Consider the following 22,649-nt stretch of genomic DNA (forward strand, 5'->3'; position numbering starts at 1 on the left):
GTGCACTAGTAGGCAGAGAGGCAGGCCGGCGGGGGTGGGGGCGGGGAGGAGCAGGCTCCCTGCCGAAGCAGAGAGCCCGATGCAGGACTCGATCCCAGGATCCTGGGATCACGACCTGAGCCGAAGGCAGCAGATTAACCCACTGAGCCACCCAGGCGCCCTCCTCAATAGGTTTTTAAAAGAAATGCGGGTTCTAAGTGGCAGTGGCTAACTCAGGGGTAGGGGGGGCAAGGGGATTTCGATTCACGAAAGCAGCGCAACTGTTTTCTTGGAACTTCTTGCTCCTCTCTCTATTTGCTGTGCTGCATTTAGTGAATACAGAGCATGTGTATATAGAGAGAGAATATGTGAAACTAAATGTAAAAGCAACTTACTCTAATTTGTAATTTCAGTGACATCCATGTTTTATTAGCAAAATTATATATAATTTAGGAAATTTGTACTAGTTTGCTTAAGAGTCCGAATTTTTTTTTTTAAGAGTGAGCACACGTGCACACATGCAGGGGCAGAGGGAGGCTCTGCAAGCAGACTCCCTCCTGAACGCCGAACCTGACTCCTGACACTGAGGCTGTGGCAGGAGCAGCTCTGAGTCTCCCCTGATCTGACGCTGCTGAGCGTGGACGGGTGAGCGAGCAGCTGGTCCCCTTCTGGAATGAGGACCCGACCAAATCTTGTCATTCAGACTGTGTTCTTCTGTGCTGTCTGCCTTTTTAATCATGTACTTCCTCTGGCTGCCAGAAAGGCCTCCCCGAGAAACGGCCAGAGATTTTTTAGGGTCTGGAAGCTGCATAGGCCTCTGTTGTTCTGTGCAACTGTCCCCTGCAGGTCTGAGCCTCCATGTCCTGGGTGCTGAGCAGGGGCTCTGCGGCTTGGGAGGGCGGGCCTGAACCTGCTCTGGGCCCTAGCGGGACCCTCCTGTCTGGTTGGCTCCTTGGACTCGACAACAACAATGAAAATGGGGTTGGAGGGCGCCTGGGTGGCTCAAGCTGCCTCCTTCGGCTCAGGTCATGATCTCAGGGTCCTGGGATCGAGCCCCGCATCGGGCTCTCTGCTCGGCAGGGAGCCTGCTTCCTCCTCTCTCTCTGCCTGCCTGTCTACTTGGGATCTCTGTCAAATAAATAGAATCTTAAAAAAAAAAAAAGAAAAGAAAATGGGGTTGGAGGGTGAGCCAGACCCCACCTCAGGAAACCAGAATGGTACAGACCTCCATTAACCTAGGGCAGGGGATATGCTGGTTTGGGGCTGAGTTTGGGAGTTAGGCCTAGAGGATTTGTTGGCAAGTCTGTCCCCTGAAAGTCCCAACTCTTTCAATGGTGTGACCACCTTTGTCATTGCTCGCCTTGGCCAGGTACGTTTCCAAGGGCCTGCCCGAGGAAACTTGGTAGAGGGCAGACAGCCTGGGGGGAGGCGTCTGTGCTGTGAGGACGTCGCCTCCCGAAGGAGCAGGGTTGCCACGCAGGGGGACGAGAACTTGCATTCGGCAGAGGAGCTGGTTGGTCTGCGCCTTCTGAGGGGGCAAGGCCGTGTGCTGAATCGTGAACTAGACCGTGAGAGCTCGTGACAGGCACAGCTACCGGCTGGGCATCAATCCTGACCTGTCACCGCTTTGCTGAGACCTCAGAGGATTTCACCTGAGTGAGGAGGTCCCTTCTCTCACCCCATTAAGACAATACACGTCAGTGGCTCCTCGTAGCACCTGTGCTGGAAGTGCCTCGTACCTCCCTCCTGCGTCTCTTCCTCCGGACACTAGCCCGCGGCTCCTGGTCCGCCGGCTGGCAACCACTCGGGGCTGGTGGAGAGGACTTTGCCCAATTCTGTGCCCGAGTTGTGGAGTCCGAATCATGCTCGTTCTGGGCTCTCCAGCTCTCACGTCTTCCACGGGGATCCAGGCCCCGGGCTACCGCAGTTTTCCCAAGAAAAGCTGTAGTGATCGATTCCGTGAGAGCAAGACTTTGTCTCTTTCTCCGCTGGAACTGTAGCGAGTGGGTGAGTTTTGGGAGATCCATGGAGACCCATGACTCCTCCTATCCTTCTGTCTCCCTTTGTGCAAAACCAGAGCTGTTCGTTTCGCACCTGTTAGTTCTGAGGCCAGCAGGCGTCCGGGTGCCACTCCCCAGCACAGCACACAGCTTTACCAGGCGCACGTCTCCGGTCGATTCACTTTTACTTCCCTTTATCCTCCTCACTGCCCACCAACTTAAGCACGGAGCATCCTCTGACATGGGGGAGGGCTGTTAAAAGGTTGCTGGTCCCATTCCATAGTTTTGTGTTTTTTTAAGAATTTATTTATTTGGGGCGCCTGGGTGGCTCAGTGGGTTAGGCCGCTGCCTTCGGCTAAGGTCATGATCTCGGGGTCCTGGGATCGAGTCCCGCATCAGGCTCTCTGCTCAGCAGGGAGCCTGCTTCCTCCTCTCTCTCTCTCTGCCTGCCTCTCTGCCTACTTGTGATGTCTCTCTGTCAAATAAATAAAAACCTTTAAAAAAAAAAAGAATTTATTTATTTGACAGAGATCACAAGTAGGCAGAGAGAGAGAAGAAAGCAGACTCCCCACTGAGCAGAGAGCCTAACGTGGGGCTCAATCTCAGGACCCTGGGATCATGACCTGAGCCGAAAGCAGAGGCTTTAACCCACTGAGCCACCCAGGCACCCACTCGTGGGTTTTTTCTAATGTAGACTACAGAGCTATAGTCCTGATAGTAATAATGATAGCTGTTCCTTTCGATAGCATCACAAATGCTTTGGATCATGTTGAGAAATGCTGCCTTTGAACTAAAGAGAGGGCACCTCCGGCCCCGCCATTACAGATATACCCTTCTCCCCTGGCGCTGGAGTCTAAGTTCAGAGCCAGTCTGTCCTTGGGACTGAAGGCAGTTTCCTGTGAAGCCTGTTAAGGCCACTGGGAGGACTGGTGCGGCGGAGGATCAGAGCGGAGGGTGAGGTGTTCGTGTGGCTGGGGGTTTGGGACGCACAGCCCGTGGCGGACGGCTCCGGTCTGCCACCCCCGGCCCTGCTGCTCCTCGGGAGGCTCGTGCAGCCTCCGCCGACCAGGATGCTCAGCAGGCACCGGAGCAGCGATTCTTCCCTCCTCTTGGGGGGCTGCCGGCCTTCCTAGGACACTAAGCCTGCTCTAAGGGGCAGGGCTGGTGGATGCTGGGCCTTTGCCCTGTGGACTCACCTGGGAGACGCCATCGGGAGGTCCTGTCAGCTAATGTTCGCTATAGAAAGCCAGCTCCCTGGAAGCGGTCATCCCATGCCCTCTAGACCCAGAAAGAGTGACCCTAACTTCTCGCAAGGAGATGGACCTTTTTCTGATGCGAGGTAAATTCGCTGCTTTTCTCCTCAGCTTTCCCACTTCCCCATTAGATGGACTCCTTTATGTAGCACCGACCGGCCGTTGGGGCTCGCTCTTCGCGTGGACCATGCTTTCCTGTTGCCCCATTTTTCTCTCTCGTCTAATTGAGAAGGGAGGAAACCCAGAAATAGGTAAATGACTTCATACAGTTTATAGTTTATGACTCCCTTCTCCAGCCACATGTGAGCATTTCAAAACAGCCTTTACCACCTGTCACGCAGCAACCCCACAGCAGGTGGGTGGCCGGGGGAGCTGGCCCCCAGGGCAGTGTGTTCCTGTAGCTGTAACCAGGGCTCCTTAGCTCTTGTGGAGAATCCACTGGAAATGACCTCAACGGGTCATTTTCTCAACGGGTCCATGAAGCTTCTTTGCCCTACAAAAGGCCACCCCTCACCATACCCCAGAGCGGCCCCAGGCTCAAGTACCGTTTCTCATTTTTCCCCCCTTTAAAAGAGACATACAGATAAAGCCCAGGGGACAAGGGACTACTGCACGTAACGGGAGTGCCCTCTCCTGCGACAGCGTGACAGTCACGGGAAAGTGGCCGCATCAGAGTGTCCTTATAATCAATACTGAGGAGCCAAGAAACAGCGGCCAAAGTTGAAGATAGAATTAAAAAAGTGTCATTACTGGGATTAAAAAAAAGGATACTAGAAGTGTGGCTTAGACACTCTTCTCAGCAGGGAGGGTGATCTGTTGATTGAGATAGGGAAAAACTAACGGCCCCAGGAGCTGAAAGCTGCTGCCTCAGAAAGTGGAAGGTGGGAAGCTGTTGCTCCACGCGCACGCGTGTGTAACAGCTGGATTAAAGCCCAACTGGTTGTGGCACACAAGAGACAGAGGGACCAGTGTGGGTCGGGCTGTGCTACAGGAACTGGCATGGATCTTTCCACAGGACAACTGCTTTGTAAATTCCACCATCGGGAAATGGACTGACGTAAATGTTCACTTAAATAATTATAGGCTGTTAGAAATGATAAATTAGTCTTTGAATTTGGTAATATTTACCAAAGTAAATATTAAGTGTTTGTTATCATAAATGATCTCACCTCTGTTGGGGGGGGACCAAGATTTTTAAAGGTAGGAATATGATTTTTTAAATTTTTTTCTGTATTTACCAAGTTTCCAACAAAGAAAATACGTTTATAGTCAGAAACGTTATTTTAAAAAATCAAGCTGTTGAAAGGGGAGATGCACGCAAACAAAGAATCCATGGGCCCAGCAAGAGATTCTCATGATGAACTTTGCAGGTTAGATACATTTCCCCGTTATCTCCAGCTACCCTGGGAGTGAGTGCCTTACCGGGGCCAGGACTCTTCCGGAAAGTCTTTCCACCTCTGCCCTCCCAGGACGACAACACTGGGCAACACTGCCAGTAAGACAGGGCAGTGTCCTGCAGTGCTCAGTAAAAACACTTCCTCCAAGGCAGCCCCACTTGCCCCCAAGCTCACCCTAAACAAACACTGCTTTTACTTATTAATACGCACTGTGGGGGCACCTGGGTGGCTCGGTGGGTTAAGCCTCTGCCTTCGGCCCAGGTCATGATCTCAGGGTCCTGGGATCGAGCCCCGCATCCAGCTCTCTGCCCAGCAGGGAGCCTGCTTCCCCCTCTCTCTGCCTGCAATCTCTGTCAAATAAAATCTTAAAAAAAAAAAAATTCTCACTCTGCATATGTCTTTTTATATCTCAACCATCTGAAGGGGATTATTCTCATTTTGCGAAGAAATCAAAGTGGAGAGGCTGAATCATCTGCTCAAGGTCACACGTGTCAGGTGCAGAATAATTCAAACCCAGGTTGGCCCGATCTCAAAGTATGAGCCCAGCTCTTCCTGTCTGCAACGAACTGGTATCACCACCGAGAAAGTCACTAAGGCCTGTCAAAAACTCACTGCACACCAGCTCTCAAAATCTTTAAAAGCTGGGTAAACTCTTAGATGATGGAGTAAGAAACCTCCATTTAAATCATTTTTAAACCTCAGCAGAATTAATGACTTGTGCCAAAGAAAAAGGAAGGTGCCAGTCTCTCTCTTCAGAAACTATTTGAAAAGGCGTTATTTACAAAGACGAATGGTCTTCTCCGGTGTATGAAGGAAAAAGTCCACAACCTCAGTCCTCCGGGGCTGAGACGCTGAAGCAAGGGTTCTCTGCGGCAGCATCTGCGGTGTAGGTACTGAACTGTTCACCCAGAGCTTTACCTGAACCGTGCCACTCTGGGAGATCAGGTAGGCCTCAAACAGAAACCCTCATCACCAACTGTTTTCCATTGTGGATTTCTTACCTGTATTAAATTATACTTCCAAAGTAGATCCTGGGATGCCTGGGTGGCTCAGTTGGTTAAGCAGCTGTCTTCGGCTCAGGTCATGATCCCAGTGTCCTGGGATCAAGTCCCACATCGGGCTCCTTGCTCTGCAGGGAGCCTGCTTCTCCCTCTGACTCTGCCTGCCACTCTGTCTGCCTGTGCTCGCTCTCGCTCTTTCAGACAAATAAATAAATAAATAATCTTAAAAAAAAAAAAAAAAAAAAAAAAGTAGATCCCAATACTATCTCCGTATCCTGTCCTGATCATTTAAATAGTAACATATGATTTAATGCTTCCATTACTATGGCAAGACAAAAATAGAGTAGACTAGTACAAAAACACTTTGATTGGCTAAGCTGGAGGGTTTCTCACACACTACATGTGTTGAGAAAAACATCCAAGTCAGGTGCCTGATTTTTAAAAGAAACCACTGAATTGTGCAGAATGAGATTTCAGTTTAATCTGCACCAAACGGACAATTCCAGCAGAAGTAAACTATGCCCCTCAGTTGTGATAGTCTGATTACTTCCTAAAAATGAACTGTTCTAGAACCTGCCCAGGTAGCCTTGTTTGCTAGTGTATACCCACTCCCACGGCTCATCTCAGACCTCAGGTTCTAACATGCTAACATGACAGACACTCTCGAAGGGGCAAACACCTGTGCTGCCCAATGTACGCCTCATGAAGTCAGGCAGGGCCTTTCTCCCCAATCACAGAGGGAGCCATCTGGCCCAGAGTTCATGCTACCTCCTAGAAACAGGTCCAGAAAAGTTGAAACAGAAAAGTCCCAAACCTATGTCAATGTTCCCTTTCCCCTGGTAAGGAAAGACTAATCTGAGTTTGAATTTCAGTTATTTAAAGAAATTCATTATAATAGTATCAGCACCAAAAACCTGGTCTTCAAGATATTTTTAGATACATATTTGAGGGCTTTTTAAAAAATTTTTTGATTAGGGCGCCTGGGTGGCTCAGTGGGTTAAGCCGCTGCCTTCGGCTCAGGTCATGATCTCAGAGTCCTGGGATCGAGTCCTGCATCGGGTTCTCTGCTCCGCGGGGAGCCTGCTTCCTCCTCTCTCTCTCTCTGCCTGCCTCTCTGCCTACTTGTGATCTCTCTGTGTCAAATGAATAAATAAAATCTTTAAAAAAAATTTTTTTTTGATTAGATTTAAAACTATGAAATATGCATTTCTTGGCAAGTTACACCAGTGATTCTTTACTTACTTCCCATTTCCAATAAAAGCTTAAGGAAACAGACAAAAATACAAAGAAGAAGAAACACAAATGATGCCTCAAAACAAAACGATTTAGTAACAGAAAAAAGTCTCCACGCTCAGTGTCCATCAAAATTTTAAAGTTAACCCAACAGTGCAAATGCTCAACTCATGGTCATATACTGAACTAACACCTGTCCCTGGAAGCTGCGAACTGGAAAGTCCCCCACTTCTACTTATGATCACACAAACCATCTAATATGTTCACGGTCAGCTTAAAGCAACATTTAATATTCTTTAGAAGATGGAATTTGTGACAAGTTCAAAAGGAAAACTTGCTTTAATGCAGCTGTGCTCAGACGTCTATGTGATTTCCTCAGAAACCATCCTCGGCTTAGCCAATATGGAAAAGGCAGTTCAAAGCAGCGTCACACTGGCCGCCTGAAGGTACCCTTGGAGATACTGGAGCGCTTCCGCATTGAGGCTGGTGCTCACCATCGATGGAACCTACGAGAGATTGGAAACACGCTGGTTGTCGGGAGATCCTAACGAGCCAACACAAGCCCCCACCTTCTGGAGCACTGCCAGAGTCGGGGAAGGGCGGTGAGCCACCAGGCCCTCCCGCAGGGATGCTTGAGATCTCAGCTGCTTTATGCCTTCATATCTGGACAGGTCTAAAAAGCAGAGCCGTAGGCCATCACTGCTGTTCCGTTTGGTAGTGGCATTGTGGAGATTTAAAAAAACAAAGTCCTTACTGGTGAGGGATGCGTGATTAAGTACCTACAGGTGAAACCGGTGCAACAAGAAGGGCGGAATACTGGTGATGTTCAAAGGTCAGTGTGTGAAGGTTTGTTACGTGGTTTCTAGAAGTCTGAATGCTGCCATAATAAGAAACACTGAAAAATACACGTTTTTCTCAGATACTCTACAAGGCTCTGTAAAAGGTGCTGGATAATGCAACTCTCCAACCATTATGTTTACTCCATAATCCAGTATTTGAGTATGCTGCAGTTAATTTAAAAAAAAAGCCTAGATTTCAGGCGCCTGGGTGGCTCGGTGGGTTAAGCCTCTGCTTTTGGCTCAGGTCATATCTCAGGGTCCTGGGATCGAGCCCCGAATCGGGCTCTCTGCTCAGCAGGGAGCCTGTTTTCTCTTCCCCCTCTGACTGCCTCCCTGCCTACTTGTGATCTGTTAAATAAATAAATACAATCTTTAAAAAAAAAAAAAAAAGCCTACATTTTAACAGAAGAATTATTTCACTCTGGGAAATAAATACATTTCTATTCAAAGACTTTTAGAGTGCCTGGCGGTCTCAGTTGGAGCATATGTGACTCCTGATCTTGGGAGCTGTGAGTACAAGCCTCATGTCAGGTGTAAAGATGACTTAAATAAATAAATAAAACTTAAAAAGTGTAGAGAGGTGAGGGGCGTTGAATCTCTTGCTTTGTCCTTATTCCAAAAGTCATTTGTTTAAAATCTACTTATGGCACACATCATTTTAACTAAAGAAAATTAAGGCCTAATAGTACCTTCTTGCCTTCCCAGAAAGGGGTTCGTTAATCAGAGTTCTTGGACAACACACTCACCCTTCCGGGACAAGCAGTAGAAAGCTTGTGAAGCGACTGTGCCAGGTGAATTTTGGGGTTGTTCACCAGCTGACCGACAGGATCATGCTCTTTTTTCCCAGCAAATGCCAGCTGGGAGAAGGCGGTCTGATACCCTGGTGTATCTTCTATGTCAATAAAGTGTTCTTCATCGGGAATGGTATCATCTTCCGGTAACTCAAAAAGGCCAATCAGAGACTGTAATAAAGGAGTCCTGGATTTGAAGCAAACAAGCAGACAAAAGATTAAGCGCACACTTCTGAAGATCTAAAGCAGCAGCAGCAACTCCTCAGAGACACAAACCACAGAGCCACAGTCTCAAGAGGTGGAAGGGACCTTTGAAATGGAGGACGGACACCGGTTCCCACACCATCCTCCAACACCGCTCTGCTCTTCTTTTTGGCCACAGCACGCCAATTTCCCTTTTGGAAACTAACACCGTCTCCAGAGCTGTCCAGCTGGCTGTGTGACTGCCCAAGCAGAAGGCCGTGTGACTGAAGCCAAACCAGGGATTCACTGCTGCTAAAAGTTAGAAGAAATGGGCCTCAAATCATCAGATCCCTTTCTGGAAGAGTGTGCTTGAGCGAACCCAAAATGAGGCAAGGTTCTAGCAACATGTCCAGAAAAGTCAGGAACACGGGGCACAAGCACGTAAGATCTTCTTTTAGCCTATTCAATTTCTCCACTTGAAGATTTAAGCCAATTAGTTGGGCGTCTGTCATGAACACTCCTAGAGATCATGCAGACCAGCGACTTTCACCAGATTCTCAAAAGGGGCAAATGAACCCCCTCCGATAAAGTTAAGAATCAGGAAACCTCTTTCGAGGCCCAAAAGGACCCACATGTCCTGTCTTGGATCTGATGGTTGCTAGTAGAGAAGCTGTAATCAGAATCGAATTCTCAGGGCGCCTGGGTGGCTCAGTGGGTTAAGCCTCTGCCTTCGGCTTGGTCTCAGGGTCCTAAGATCGAGCCCCGCATCGGGTTCTCTGCTCAGCGGGGAGCCTGCTTCCCCTTCTCTCTCTAACTATCTCTCTGCCTACTTATGATCTTAGTCAAATAAATAAATAAAATCTTAAAAAAAAAAATCGAATTCTCAGAATAAGCTTGTTTTATTTTGCAGTCTTAAGGGAAGGAAGCTGTAATTCCCCAAAAGTTTAGAGTACTTACCATAGCTTGGTATACTCCGTGTCCATCATTGGGGGACATTCCGTTAGCAATTTCGTTATGCCAACTGCACAAATCTTTTTCTCTACATTTCCAGATACCTTCTGAATTTCAGGAATAATGATTTTTTCCAAAACCATTCCAAACATTCTATTAAAATAGAATATTAAACTATCACTTTGATTAATAACTGAACTGCTTAGATGTTATTTACACTGACTCTTTAGGAATAGAATAAAATCCAAAATAACAGGGCTACTATTTTTGATCAGCTGAATGGCAGAGACCTGGAGATGACAAAGCCACAAAGAAACCTCAAACCTTGACCCCGTGGCCGAGTGCTGCCAGCAACTTCTGTGAAATACTACAGTCTGTGCTCATGTGAAATCTTTATAGCCACTTTTCTGTCTCATGGTTTGTTTGTTGCTTAATTACTCAAAAAATCTTTGAAAAATTAGTTAAGAGAAAGAAGAAAAAGAATTAACCATCACACCACTATCCAGTAATAACTAGTTTTAACATTACTGGATTATAAACTTCCCAATATCCTGTACTTAACATATGTATAAGGATATAAATGTTAATGGCTGTATTATAAAAATTATTTAGCCAACAATTCTAATATGTTGTTGCAAACAATCCTAAAAGCAAAGTTTTTCATGATACTAAACAATGTAAAATCCTCAGTTTCCACTTCACTAGAAGTACCTGAAGTGGAAACAGAGGGTATCGAAGATACTGGACATTTTAATGCTCTAGGTAAAGAGTGCATGTTTTTTGCTTTATATGAGCACACCAATTTACCTTACCCACTAGCAGTTCCTGAAACCAATTTCCTCACAGACTTCTGCAGCTGGAAACCATATTTTCTGGTACTACTTTATCAGGTTAGTTCATTTTTTACATCTCAGTCGATCTGGTATTTTTTTTTTTTATATAATACCAATACATGGATCTCACTTGTGTTTTTTCTCCAAGATTTCTCTTGTCATTTTTTTCTAACTTTCCTTTCCCTATGAAATGGGAAATCCCACTTAACTAGATTCTTTGTATATACATTAAGTGAAAAGCAAAGACTTTCATCTGCAAAATCGCACTATGGCTTTAACAGAGACAGGCTCCTGGAGATAGTCCCAACCATCCCAAATCACGCAGAACACAAGCTGTGTAGAAGGCAGGGGTAGGAGTTAGAAAAATGTTGCAGGGGTTTTCTTATTTGCAACTCAACAGTCCTAAGAATATTTTGAAAACCACAAAGATACTGTAGCTCCACCAAGAACTATAAAACCATCAATAAAGTAGAAATGCTGGTTGGTGCTAAAAGAGGTCTATTTTTTTTTTTTGGCTTTACAAAACAAAATACTGTAAGTAATAAAAACAAACTTACTTTGGTTGTATGCCATCAAATATTTCTTGCAGTGCCAGTGCCCCGTATTTTATGCAATACAAGTTAATAAAGACTAAGAAACCTGTTGAAAGGAGATGCAGAACTCAGAAACTAACCTTTGGAACACAATATATTTGAAAGTGACTTAGTATTTGGAGAATACAAACATCTTAAAATATTTTACAGAAAAAGCTTATAACTGATAAAACGTTTATATGTAACCATAAAGGCTAAAGATTTTAGCTACTTTCCTTCATTATTTCTGTAAGAAGAGCCAAATGGTCTCACTTCTTTTTTTTAAAGATTTTATTTCTTTATTTGACAGCAAGAGCGAGAGCACAAGACGGGGGTGGGAGGCAGAGGGAGAGGGAGAAGCAGGCTTCCTACCAAGCAGGGAGCCCGATGCAGGGCTCAATCCTAGGACTTCAGGATCATGACCAGAGTGGAAGGCAGATGCTTAACCGACCAAGCCACCCAGGGGCCCTGCTTTTACTTACTCTTAATAAACTTTGTTGTTTTGGAATTCTGAAGTCTTTGGAATAGTAGAATGAAGATTTGCTTCCTGTACTGATCAACGGACTCACTAAAGAAGGTATAAAAGCAACAATATATAAGTCAGCATCGTCTGAGTAACCACAGTCCTTGCTAATCAGACAGCAGGGGTTGGACTCATACTCACGGAGGCATGTGCTCTATGATACTGTTTAGAAGATAAAATCCTTGGTGGTCATTGGCTTTGGATGCAATTAGCTTCTGGAAGACACCTAATAACCCAGGCTACAACAAATTAGATCAAATTATACTCAGTTAAAGAGGCAAGGATTAACTATTCCAAAAGTGACACTGTTATTTGACAGGCGATGTTTTGGAAAAGGTGCATGCTACAATGATTAACGTTTTTGCTTTTGTTCCTACTTCTAAAGTGGAGAGAGAAAATACCCCATCACTATAAGCCTTAAAGTTAAGTTCTTGAAATTAACCTATCTGGCTCTACTTCTTTATTTTCTACCATGGAGATAATTAAAGGATATTTAATTGTAATAAAATATACATTAGTATTTTCTACTAACTACTTTGTTATATTTTAAAATTAAAAATTTTTAAAAATCTGCATCCTCAGTTTCTCTCTGCTACCTTACAAAATGAGTTACATCAAAACAAGTCCCACTCACAATTTTGTCAGCCGCAGCACTTGCTATCGTGTTTGAACCACGTTCTAAGAACGCTTGGAGAAGCCTCACTAGAGCAGGGATATTTCCTGTTCTTTCCCAGAGCACTGGCTGAAGGAGATGAGGAAATAAGGCCATATAAGAAGACGGGATCTCATTTTTGTGTGTTTCCAGAAGCAAAGACATCACTTGAAAGACGTATGGAATAAATTCTGTTGATAAAAGTAAAAACAGCTGTCAGCTTTGTAACTAATGACTCCCACAAAAAGGCACATACCTCAGAGGCAGGCTGCATTTTATTAGCCACTTTAATAGCTTTATTCAGTAAGAAAGAAAATAACTTCTTTTAACTTACCTTGTACATCATTCTGTAAAATTTCAGTAAACACCAGAAACAAAGCCTCCTCAAAATTTACAACAGCAGCAGGGTTAGCTTTACAAGTTATTCTTATGGACAAACATATCGCTTCAAACATGTAGTGATTAAAGTGAGGTTTGCTTGGGTTCTGAAATTAAAAACAGAAAGCTTACCGCTCTCCAGTAATTCAAATGACTATATTAAATATCCCAACACACACACCTATCCTTTCTAGAGCGCAATGAGAGGCCCTCTTTTGAAAAAATTAGTATTAAAAAAAACATCTATTATACTTGCCTGCATATATGTTAAAGTTTTATATGGACTTTAAAATTCAGAAAATAAACAATACACACTAATGCCTCTTTCTTTGGATTTTTTTTTTTTTTAAATGGGTAAAAGTCCACTATGAAAAATAACTTGAGTCACAGGGAGATGACCACACAAGCTTCAGTTCCCAGCGCTATGAGGAACTTGTCTTAAACCCATGTGCTCTCCTAGAGCCATCTCTGTAAGCAGTGGTGGAAGAAATGAGCAGGGACATGTAAGTCCTGGCTATGCACGAGCCTTATGTGAGACCTTAGGCAAGCCTTAACCTCTGTAGGTCTCAATATCTGTATCTACAGGGTGACACTACTTTCTATCAGTGGTTTTCAATTTTTAAGGCAACATAATCCTATTTTCCATCAAACAATCCTTCTTGGAAGGCTACCATACGCAGCTGATGAACTCAGAAGATTCAGGTGGGGGACAGGGGAAGACCCAATGTCTCTTCTCTCTCAATCACCCATGGTTCAAAGCAGTCCAACACCCTTACCAGAACTCAGTGGGAAAATGATCAGTTATCCAAAGTCCCTGTAATAGTTCTAAAAATTTATCTCTTTTTCCATATTTAGGAACAGGTCTCTCAAAAAGAATTTTGGCAACCCTAAGCTGACTTTAATTTTCTAAGTCTTAGTATTAATGAATATGAATCAAAATATCTATGATATTTTTGATCAAAGGAATGGACTTTACTTGGGGGAAATAAGAGTAAAGGAGACCCAGCACAAGGGACGGCACCATTTTATAAAAGTTGGAGTAAGCCCTTTTTGTGTCCACTTGGTACAAAGCCTGCTTTCCTCCATCTAAGATCATATCAGATCAGTTATCTGCATTTTCTCAATTTTATTCAGTGAAACATGTTACTTTTTAAATAAGAATAATTCAAATGAAACATTTTAAAGTTTCTGGGCCTACACTTAATAAAGTGTATACTTAATAAGTGCTGCAATGTCTCCAATCTAATACCTCTCCAAACTTTTAAAGGTACTTAACTGTTGGTCAGCAAGAATCCAGAGAACTTTTCCTAAGCCTGACCCACTGCCAGAGAGCTCTGAGGCTCAAACAGTTGAGAGTATAAGTTAAAAATCAACTGTACTTTTAAAACTGGTCTTGTTACCTTACTAACAGCTAATAGCTTCTGTGTAAGCTGAGTGATGAGGGTAGGAATGTAGGGGATTATGGCTTCTTGTAGGAGGGAAAAACTTCTCATGATAGCTGTAAAATATAAAAACAGCAAGAATAGTTAAAATTCAAAACAAAATAGTGGTTAGGAAAAAACAAACACAAAAACAGTCCACAAACTCATCACCAAAATTTTAAGACCCTTAAGCAATCCCCAGATAGCTCTCTATATTTAAAAACAATCTAAATTGCCTTTCCTTTCAAAATTGCGCCAATTAGCTTTCAGAAAGCCTACGGCTTAATAGGAAAAGGGACACTAAGAAATACTGAGTGACCAAAGAGGCAAACACTGAGCAAGAGGAAGTAGTACACTGGGGAAGGGGAAGGGAGGAGCTGCAAGGGAGCACAGTCCCCAGCCGCTCTGAACTAGAAAATCGGTGGCAAGTGATGTTTAGCCCTGGCCTAAAGGACAACATCACAGCCTACCAAAACCTGAGAGAAGACCATCCGCCCGTCTCCCTCCAAAAAGAGAGACTGGGAGCCCGAGAAAAATCTAAAAATACATAAAAAGCTACAGAGGGTCCACACTACAAGAACACAGCTCATCAACAGAAGCTTAACAACATTCGGCATGGGCAATAGACACATTACTCAGCTAAAAATGTACATAATTGTTCGGCACAAGTAGAACAGATATTTACCAAGTACAGCAGTCACTGCATGTCAGGCACAGAGGAAAGAAAGTTAGCCTCTTTTGCCTCCTAAATTTGAGCATGTTTCTTCCACCTGAGCCAGACTCCTCTCCCAGCTAGCTGAGCACGGGGCATCCCTCCCTAGAGAAAACTGTCCCTGAGCTGGGTCAAGGGGTTTGAGGATGGCTCAGTGCCCCTCCTCGGCTGGCAGAGTCCGTTCACTCACTCCTCCAACGGTACCGCTGAAAGGGTGTTACCTCTGGGTGCTCTCACACACCCCAGGAGCACAGTAACGAGACTCGTTAACCCCACAGAAACAGACGTTAAACAACAGCAGTCACACATCACCGTCGGAGATGTATGGTGCCGAAGACACACACAAATACACACCGAGACACACTCTTATGCACACATATAAACACACACGTGCACACACACACACACCCCCCATACCCCAGGGGGCCGGACCCGGCATCAGGGACAGTTTGTTTGATTTGCATTTCCTGAGTCATACACAAGCTACTGCAATGCGATAGTGACTAAGACTTGCCCCCAAAGTCAGAGCTGTCCCCACGACGCTCTCCCAACGTAGCAGCAGGAAGGTGTTTACAGCTGCCTGTGTTCTTGGCAGTAGCTCTATGGAGGCAGGATGCCTGTGGAGCCTAGCACATGCACCCAGGTTTCACGCCACGACCTAGCCTAGCATGCCATCAACGACTGTCTGATCTGCTCTCCACCCTCAAGAAGTGAATTTAGGTAAAGAAAAAGGGAGTTTGCTACTTTTTCTTTAACAAGAGGAGCTCTATATCAAACTAGGGTAATTTTTTTTTTTCTGAAAACACTGTTAACAATAAACAAAAAATTTTTCCATTTAAAAATATCTAAACCAACCTAATGCTTAGCCAGCAGTATCTGATTCATTGACTACATAACCTGAAGTACAACTCCGAGCATTCACCCCTGTAATCGGAGATGGGATTCTTATATTCTTTACACCCGGGAAATGGCCTACCTTTCATAATATATTCATTTTCTGAAGAGCCAGGAAGTGTGAGAGCTTTGAAAAGGTTTGTTAGCAGAATCTCAACAAACGGTGCGATTTCTGCGGCTGTAAAGCTATAGATGAAAAAACAGCTTTCAGTCACTGCCACCTCTTGAGCTGATCACTCTGGAATACTCTTGGGCAACCACTAAACCACACTTCTTGGCATAAAGCGAGCCATCTCCCACCACTCACAATCAACAGATACCTTAAGAAAGTAACTGTTTACATGTGTTTATGTTAAGTTCCTAAAAAGGCACATCTGGGATCAAACACAAACCGAAATCCAGGCAAACCTGACATCATCTAAAGCTGTTCAGGTCACCCTTGGGTCATAACTGTCACCACCGAGAACACAGCGCAGTCATCTCCTTTTCCTGGAGCAGGCACATAAATTCTGCATGAGTTGTGGGCCTGAAGACAGGTACTGGTTTGACTCACCTCAAAGGATGTCCTTTCAACCCTTAATTGGCTCTAAGAATATCTGCACTTCAAGTTCTTGATGAAGAAAAGAACCTAGAACTGTTTTCCATCTCTTAACAAAAGCTCAGTTTCAAGAAATAACACTGCTTCAGAATGGCCTGAAAGATATGCGGACCGTCCATTCCTCTACATTTTCTCCTTGGCTCAGGCCAGAAGAGCTACTGTCTGGGACCCTAGAGCATTACTTCCACTCAGTTGTGAGCAATCTCCACACAGAGTAATAATGCAAAAACAGCCACATAAAAAAGTTCTGTCGCATGATGGTACTAAGAATACTCCCTTAATGAAGGCCAGTTTCTGAGCTGCCTTCTGAGTTACTATTTCATTTTAATCTCAAGGACATTGAAAATTTTAACTCACCACGTTGCCCTTGATGCCTTGGTTGCAAGGAGATGCACAAATTTCAGGAGTTTCCTTGACTCCTGTACCCGATCCTTGGATACACATTTCTTTTTAGAATCTCACCCTATTATTTTCCTTTGCTCCAATTTCCTATTTAACTTTTTGTCATAATGTATCTATTTTTAGCATATGGCCTCATCCTTTTGGACTGAGACACAGAAATAATTAAATGAGGGAAAAGTATACATTTATTTTCCAACTACTAATGACATTATGAATACAGTCAAAGAGAACTTTGACCAGGAAGTTCCCACCCTAGCTGAAAAAAATAACAACTGCTTGGAGTCAGACACTTACAGAGTCGTACTGTTAGGCCCTCTCATGGTAAATAGCCTCTCCAGAGCATGTGCTGCGTAAGTATGAACAACAATACTTTCAGCTTGAAGGTGATTAATCAAGAGAGGAATAGAGACTAAAAGATGTTCTTTTGGTACCTGAAAAACAGAGTAATATGCATGCTTTAACTCAATGAGTTGAAGGCCTTGCTGATCTTGGAATGTGTGTTTTTTCAGCTGTTACAATGGGAGACCAGACGGCTGAGAAATAGAAACTTCTGCCTCCATGTAAAGGCTCAATTCACAGTCACTTTTACAGTTCTCTTCCTCTGAACATTAAACTAGGGTCAGAGGAAAATCTTGCAAATAAAAACATACACCATAGGGGCGCCTGGGAAGCTCAATGGGTTAAAGCCTCTGCCTTCAGCTCGGGTCACTATTCCAGGGTCCTGGGATCAAGCCCTGGCGGGCTCTCTGCTCAGCGGGGAGCCTGCTTCCCTTCCTCTCTCTCTGCCTACTTGTGATCTCTGTCAAATAAATAAATAAAATCTTTTTTTTTTAAAGATTTTATTTATTTATTTGACAGAGAGAGACACAGCGAGAGAGGGAACACAAGCCGGGGGAGTGGGAGAGGGAGAAGCAGGCTTCCCTCCGAGCAGAGAGCCTGATATGGGGCTTGATCCCAGGATGCTGGGATCACGACCTGAGCCGAAGGCAGAGGCTTTAACCCACTGAGCCACCCAGGCACCCCAAATAAAATCTTAAAAAACAAACAAACAAACAAACAAACAAACACCAGGGGAGCCTGGGTGGCTCAGTGGGTTAAAGCCTCTGCCTTCGGCTCAGGTCAGGATCCCAGCATTCTGGGATCGAGCCCCGCATCAGAATCTCAGCTCAGTGGGGAGCCTGCTTCCCCCCATCTCTCTGCCTGCCTCTCTGCTTACTTGTGATCTCTATCTGTCAAATAAATAAATAAATCTTAAAAAAAAAACAAAAAAAAACACCATAAAGTAATGTAGTATTATGGACAGGCAAACTAAGACTTCACTAAGAACTACTTTTCACTGGCAGGCATTTCTTGGAGAAATCACTTAAGCCATCTGTGCTTCATTTTCTCTTCTAAAAAAAAAGAGGGGGTGGTACAAAAATAGTACTAATCTTCATTAGAAACTTCTAGGGGTGCCTGGGTGGCTCCGGCAGTTGAGCACCCGACTCTTGATCTCAGGTCAGGTCTTAATCTCAGGGTTATGAGTTCAAGCCCCATGTTGGGCTCCAGGCTGGGTATGAAGCCTACTCTAAAGGGAAAAAAAAAAGAGCAAGAGAGAAAGGAAGGAAGGGAGTGAGGGAGGGAGAAACCTCTAAAAATTTAGAATTCCCGGGCACCTGGGTGGCTCAGTTGGTTAAGCAACTGCCTTCAACTCAGGTCATGATCCCAGAGTCCCGCATCTGGCTCCCTCTGTCTCTCTCTCAAATAAATAAATAAAATCTTAAAATTTAGAATTCCCATTCATTACTCTTTAACATAAAACAGCTCTGGGGCACCTGGGTGGCTCAGTGGGTTAAGCCTCTGCCTTCAGCTCCAGTCATGATCTCAGGGTCCTGGGATCGAGCCCCTGCAGAGCTCTCTGCTCTGCAGGGAGCCTGCTTCCTCCTCTCGCTCTCTCTGCCTGCCTCTCTGCCTACTTGTGATCTCTGTCTGTCAAATAAATAAATAAAATCTTAAAAAAAAAAAAAAAAAAGACAACACCCGTAGGCCTTTTATCATATCATTTATATAAATAGTTTTAAACCTATGGAATACTACAGAATTTTTGTGGAAATAAGTATGTAATAAAACCATAAACACACTTGAGAATTCAAGCAGCTAAAAGTACAATGTGAGAAACTACATGATAAATGACAGGTTTCTCCAAAAATTAGAGGCATATGAAAGGGGAAGGAGGACCTCTCTGTCATAAAATAAAGAGACAACACAGGGCGCCTGGATGGTTCAGTAGGTTAAGTGCCTGCTTTTTGGTCAAATCATCATCTTGGGTCCTGGGATGGAGACCCCCGTTGTGCTCCCTGCTCAGTGGGGGGTCTAGTTCTCTTTCTGCCCCTCCCCCTTGCTTCTGCACACTTTCTCTCAAATAAATAAAAATCTTAAAAGAAAGACAAGACACATAATCAACCATAAGCAATGTGTTTGTACCTTGTTTGGATCCCAGTTTTGTTTTGTTTTGTTTTTTTAAAGATTTTATTTATTTATTTGGCAGATAGAGATCACAAGTAGGCAGAGAGGCAGGCAGAGAGGAGGAAGCAGGCTCCCTGCTGAGCAGAGAGCCCGATGCGGGGCTCGATCCCAGGACTCTGGGATCATGACCTGAGCCGAAGGCAGGGGCTTTAAGCCACTGAGCCACCCAGGCACCCCATGGATCCCAGTTTTTTATGAAAATCACTGTATAATGATTATTTCTAAGACAAAGGAGAAAATTAAGCCTGGTCTGGAATCCTAAGTTCTTAAGAAGTTATTATTCTGTTAGACGTGGATTTCGTGTAGGATTGCACAGAAGGGAAGAGAAGCTGGTATACAATAAAACTCTTAAGAGATTAAGTGGCATATAACATATAAATCAAAAGCTACTTACTTGATTCCTAAAAATCATAATGTATTTGATACCATCAGCTTTAAGGACAGGAAATTCATTCACTATTAAAAAAATAAAACCATAGTTATTTAAGTGCTAGGGACTATGACTCCCAGAATAGTGACATTATCAGATTTTTGAAACAGTTTTGGTAACCAAAATGTCAAGTAACTGAAGTTAATTATATAAAGCTCTACTATGTAGCTATTTGTTCCGATAAGATTGATTAATTTTGTTCTTTCCCCTTGTAAAGTTTCATTACAAATGAACATGCATTTACGGCTTACATTAATTGAATAGAAATGATTTAGACTACAAGCTAATGACCATGTGTCACCTCTAAACTAGAAGTGAAGCTATTCCGAATCAAAAACATGTCTCTCAGGCTGGGATTTCCTTATTGTATGTGCTGCCAAAGCAAGCACTGGCTGGGATTTCCTGTAAAGTGCTCTAATGGTGGGAAAATCAATTAGTAAAAAAAGACAGAATATTGGTCAATTACTTAAAATTCTTAAAGCTCAAGGACAGTAAAGCATGGAAGTTCATTATAATATTCTCCCTTTCAGTTTAACATTTCCATACAAAAATGGTTTTTTTTTTGTTTTGTTTTTTTTAAATAGGTCCCATGCCCCACATGGGACCCGAGGCAGGGCTGGAAGCTCATGACCCCGAGACCAAGACCTGAGCAGAGATGACGAGACAGACACCTGACTGAGCCACCCAGGCGCCCACCATAGGTTTTTAAAAAGGGAATAAATATATAATGTATCTTGACCAACATACTTTCATAAACTTAGGAAGTTATCCTTAATTAGAAGTTTGAAGTACTTTAAATTTGCTTCAGTTTTTAATTTCATTTTCTCTTCGAATTCATTTTTCGAATGAGAAGGGAAAAAACCTGAAGTTTAATTCCTAGAGTATGCACCAGCATAACAAAGCTGAGCTACAATTTCGTCTTAATTGTTCCTATTTTCCTTCTACACAAGCAACATCTTTAAAGAAAGTTAACTGCAACCAGGTATGACCTGGGGAAACCATCTGAGATTTTATTCAACAAAAGAAGTAACTGCAGGGATGCCTGGGTGGCTTATTCGGTTAAGCATCTACCTTCAGCTCAGGTCATGATCTCAGGGTCCTGGGATAGAGCCCCACGGTGGGCTTCCCTGCTCAGCAGAGAGTCTGCTTCTCCCTCTGCACGTGCTTTCTCTCTCTCTCTGATAAAGTCTTAAAACAAAACAAAACAAAACAAAACACACACACACAGGAATAACTGCAACAAGGATAGCAACCAATTTTCTGAGTATCATGGTGCTATAGAGCCCCTATGACTTTTGCCATAATGTTACTTATTTTGTAGTATAAAATAGCAATGCGGGGATGCCTGGCTGGCTCAGTCAGCAGAGCATGTGAATCCTGATGTTCACGGTCTTGAGTTTAAGCCACATGTTGGGGACAGAGATTACATTAATATATAAAAAACAACAACAAAACAAATACCCTCAAGTAAAAAGTGTTGTAAGTGGCATAAAAAATTTTTCACAAACTCACCATTAGCTGATTTTAAATCAGGGAGAATGTGATTCACAAAGAACTCAGTCAGGTTTACAAGTTCATTTGCTTGTGTAATTCCATGCTGAAAAACAAATTTTTAACAGCGTAAATGATATGAAATACCTGTACACAATTAACACAACCTAATACATAGGAAATTTAGGCAACTTTTATGTATTTATTTTTAATTTATTTTTTTTATTTTATGTATTTATTCAGTTGAGAAAGATACAGGGAGAGCGAGCACAAGCAGGGAAGAGGCAAAGGGAGAGGGAGAAGCAGACTCACTGCAGAGTACAACTCGGACCAAGGAATCTGACGCGGGACTTGATCCCAGGACCCAGAGTTCACGACCTGAGTCGAAGGCAGTCACTTAACCATCTGAGCCACCCAGGCGCCCCAGGCAACTTAAAAAAAAAACAACAGGTTATAGGGGCACCTGGTTAGCTGAGTTGGTTGAGCATCTGACTCTTGATTTCGGCCTGGGTCGTCATCACAAGGTTGTAAGCCCTAAAGCCTGCTTAAGAGCTCCTCATCTCCCTCTAAAATAACAGGTTACAAATGGAGATGAACACTTCAACTCACAAACCGCTTAAATATAAAAAACCAAGACTATTTTAATAGACAATAAAGAAATCTCCCTAATTAAAGCTAAATTTAAATTTAGCACATTATATACACTGAGTCTCAGCTAAGGAAACAACTGTGGTATCTATCAGTTTTCTGTCCATAAGAAAATTAAGTGCTTAATATACCAATGTAAAGTCATCTTGGGAGACTACGTAAATTCTAATCAGAACTAATACATTATCCAGGAAAGTACGCTGTATCATCAGAAATGTATTAGTTCTGATTTCTGTGGTTACCACACCAAGTCTATTTTAGAAAAAAAACTATATTGAAAAGATTCACCTTCTGTGTTTGGGCTTTTGATGCCAAAGATGTCACTAGGTAAATGGCTGCATCTTTGTGTTTCCAGTTGACAGACGGGTTTTTTGCATATTCCTGCAGCATGGAATTAACATAACCAGAGAAGATTCCTGTCACGGGTCCCTCAAAAAACTTGCACAATCCTCGTACTAGATCACAAGCAGCTCTGCGCCTAGTATCAATATCTATAAAATGAAAGGGAAATATATCATAGGAGAAACATCCACCAACCAACTGATCAAAGATTATAAGGCAACAAATTGTCACCTGATCGCTCTTAGCAACATCAACAATGAAAAAAATCTTAAAAACAAAAACATTCTTTTGTTCACAACAAATACAAAATGGGAACTAAAAAGGTTACAGTAGTAGTTACACACTAATAAGCATATTAAAAAAGAGAAGGCAGGTGATTAAACGTTGAACATATGCTTAAGCTCAAACAACAGCCACTCTTTAAGGTGTACAAGGTTACAGGAGGAAAGGCGGTTGTGCCAACTCCCACTGCTCCCCAGAGTAACCAGAAAGAGCAAGTTTAAAAGAGCTTTGCTGTCAGACTAAGTTAAAAACAAAATACATACCAGATCCTTCCAAATCTCTTCTTATGTACTCCTCAGAATTGTCTTCAAAGGCTTCCTCATCAGCAGCTTCAAAGAG

The 22,649-nt window shown here is 43.4% G+C and overlaps 1 protein-coding gene across 3 annotated transcripts in view; it reads right to left on the reverse strand.

Annotated features, from left to right (window-relative positions):
- Positions 1 to 6,936: 6,936 nt before the first annotated feature.
- CSE1L (chromosome segregation 1 like) overlaps positions 6,937 to 22,649 on the reverse strand; it is a 48,685-nt gene continuing 32,972 nt past the window's right edge. For all 3 annotated transcript variants that reach the window (XM_032350409.1, XM_032350411.1, XM_032350410.1), the window contains exons 11-25: positions 22,574 to 22,639; positions 21,975 to 22,177; positions 21,060 to 21,144; positions 19,512 to 19,573; positions 16,907 to 17,043; positions 15,695 to 15,798; positions 13,986 to 14,083; positions 12,542 to 12,692; positions 12,190 to 12,398; positions 11,697 to 11,794; positions 11,515 to 11,600; positions 11,018 to 11,099; positions 9,634 to 9,780; positions 8,449 to 8,680; positions 6,937 to 7,369 (exon numbers count right to left, since the gene is read on the reverse strand). In XM_032350409.1, coding sequence (XP_032206300.1) covers positions 7,280 to 7,369; positions 8,449 to 8,680; positions 9,634 to 9,780; positions 11,018 to 11,099; positions 11,515 to 11,600; positions 11,697 to 11,794; positions 12,190 to 12,398; positions 12,542 to 12,692; positions 13,986 to 14,083; positions 15,695 to 15,798; positions 16,907 to 17,043; positions 19,512 to 19,573; positions 21,060 to 21,144; positions 21,975 to 22,177; positions 22,574 to 22,639 — 1,850 coding nt within the window. In that variant the 3' untranslated portion in view covers positions 6,937 to 7,279. The remainder of the gene's footprint in view (positions 7,370 to 8,448; positions 8,681 to 9,633; positions 9,781 to 11,017; positions 11,100 to 11,514; positions 11,601 to 11,696; positions 11,795 to 12,189; positions 12,399 to 12,541; positions 12,693 to 13,985; positions 14,084 to 15,694; positions 15,799 to 16,906; positions 17,044 to 19,511; positions 19,574 to 21,059; positions 21,145 to 21,974; positions 22,178 to 22,573; positions 22,640 to 22,649) is intronic.

This window comes from Mustela erminea, chromosome 7, assembly GCF_009829155.1.
Source record: "Mustela erminea isolate mMusErm1 chromosome 7, mMusErm1.Pri, whole genome shotgun sequence".
In the NCBI taxonomy this organism is placed as follows: domain Eukaryota; kingdom Metazoa; phylum Chordata; class Mammalia; order Carnivora; family Mustelidae; genus Mustela; species Mustela erminea.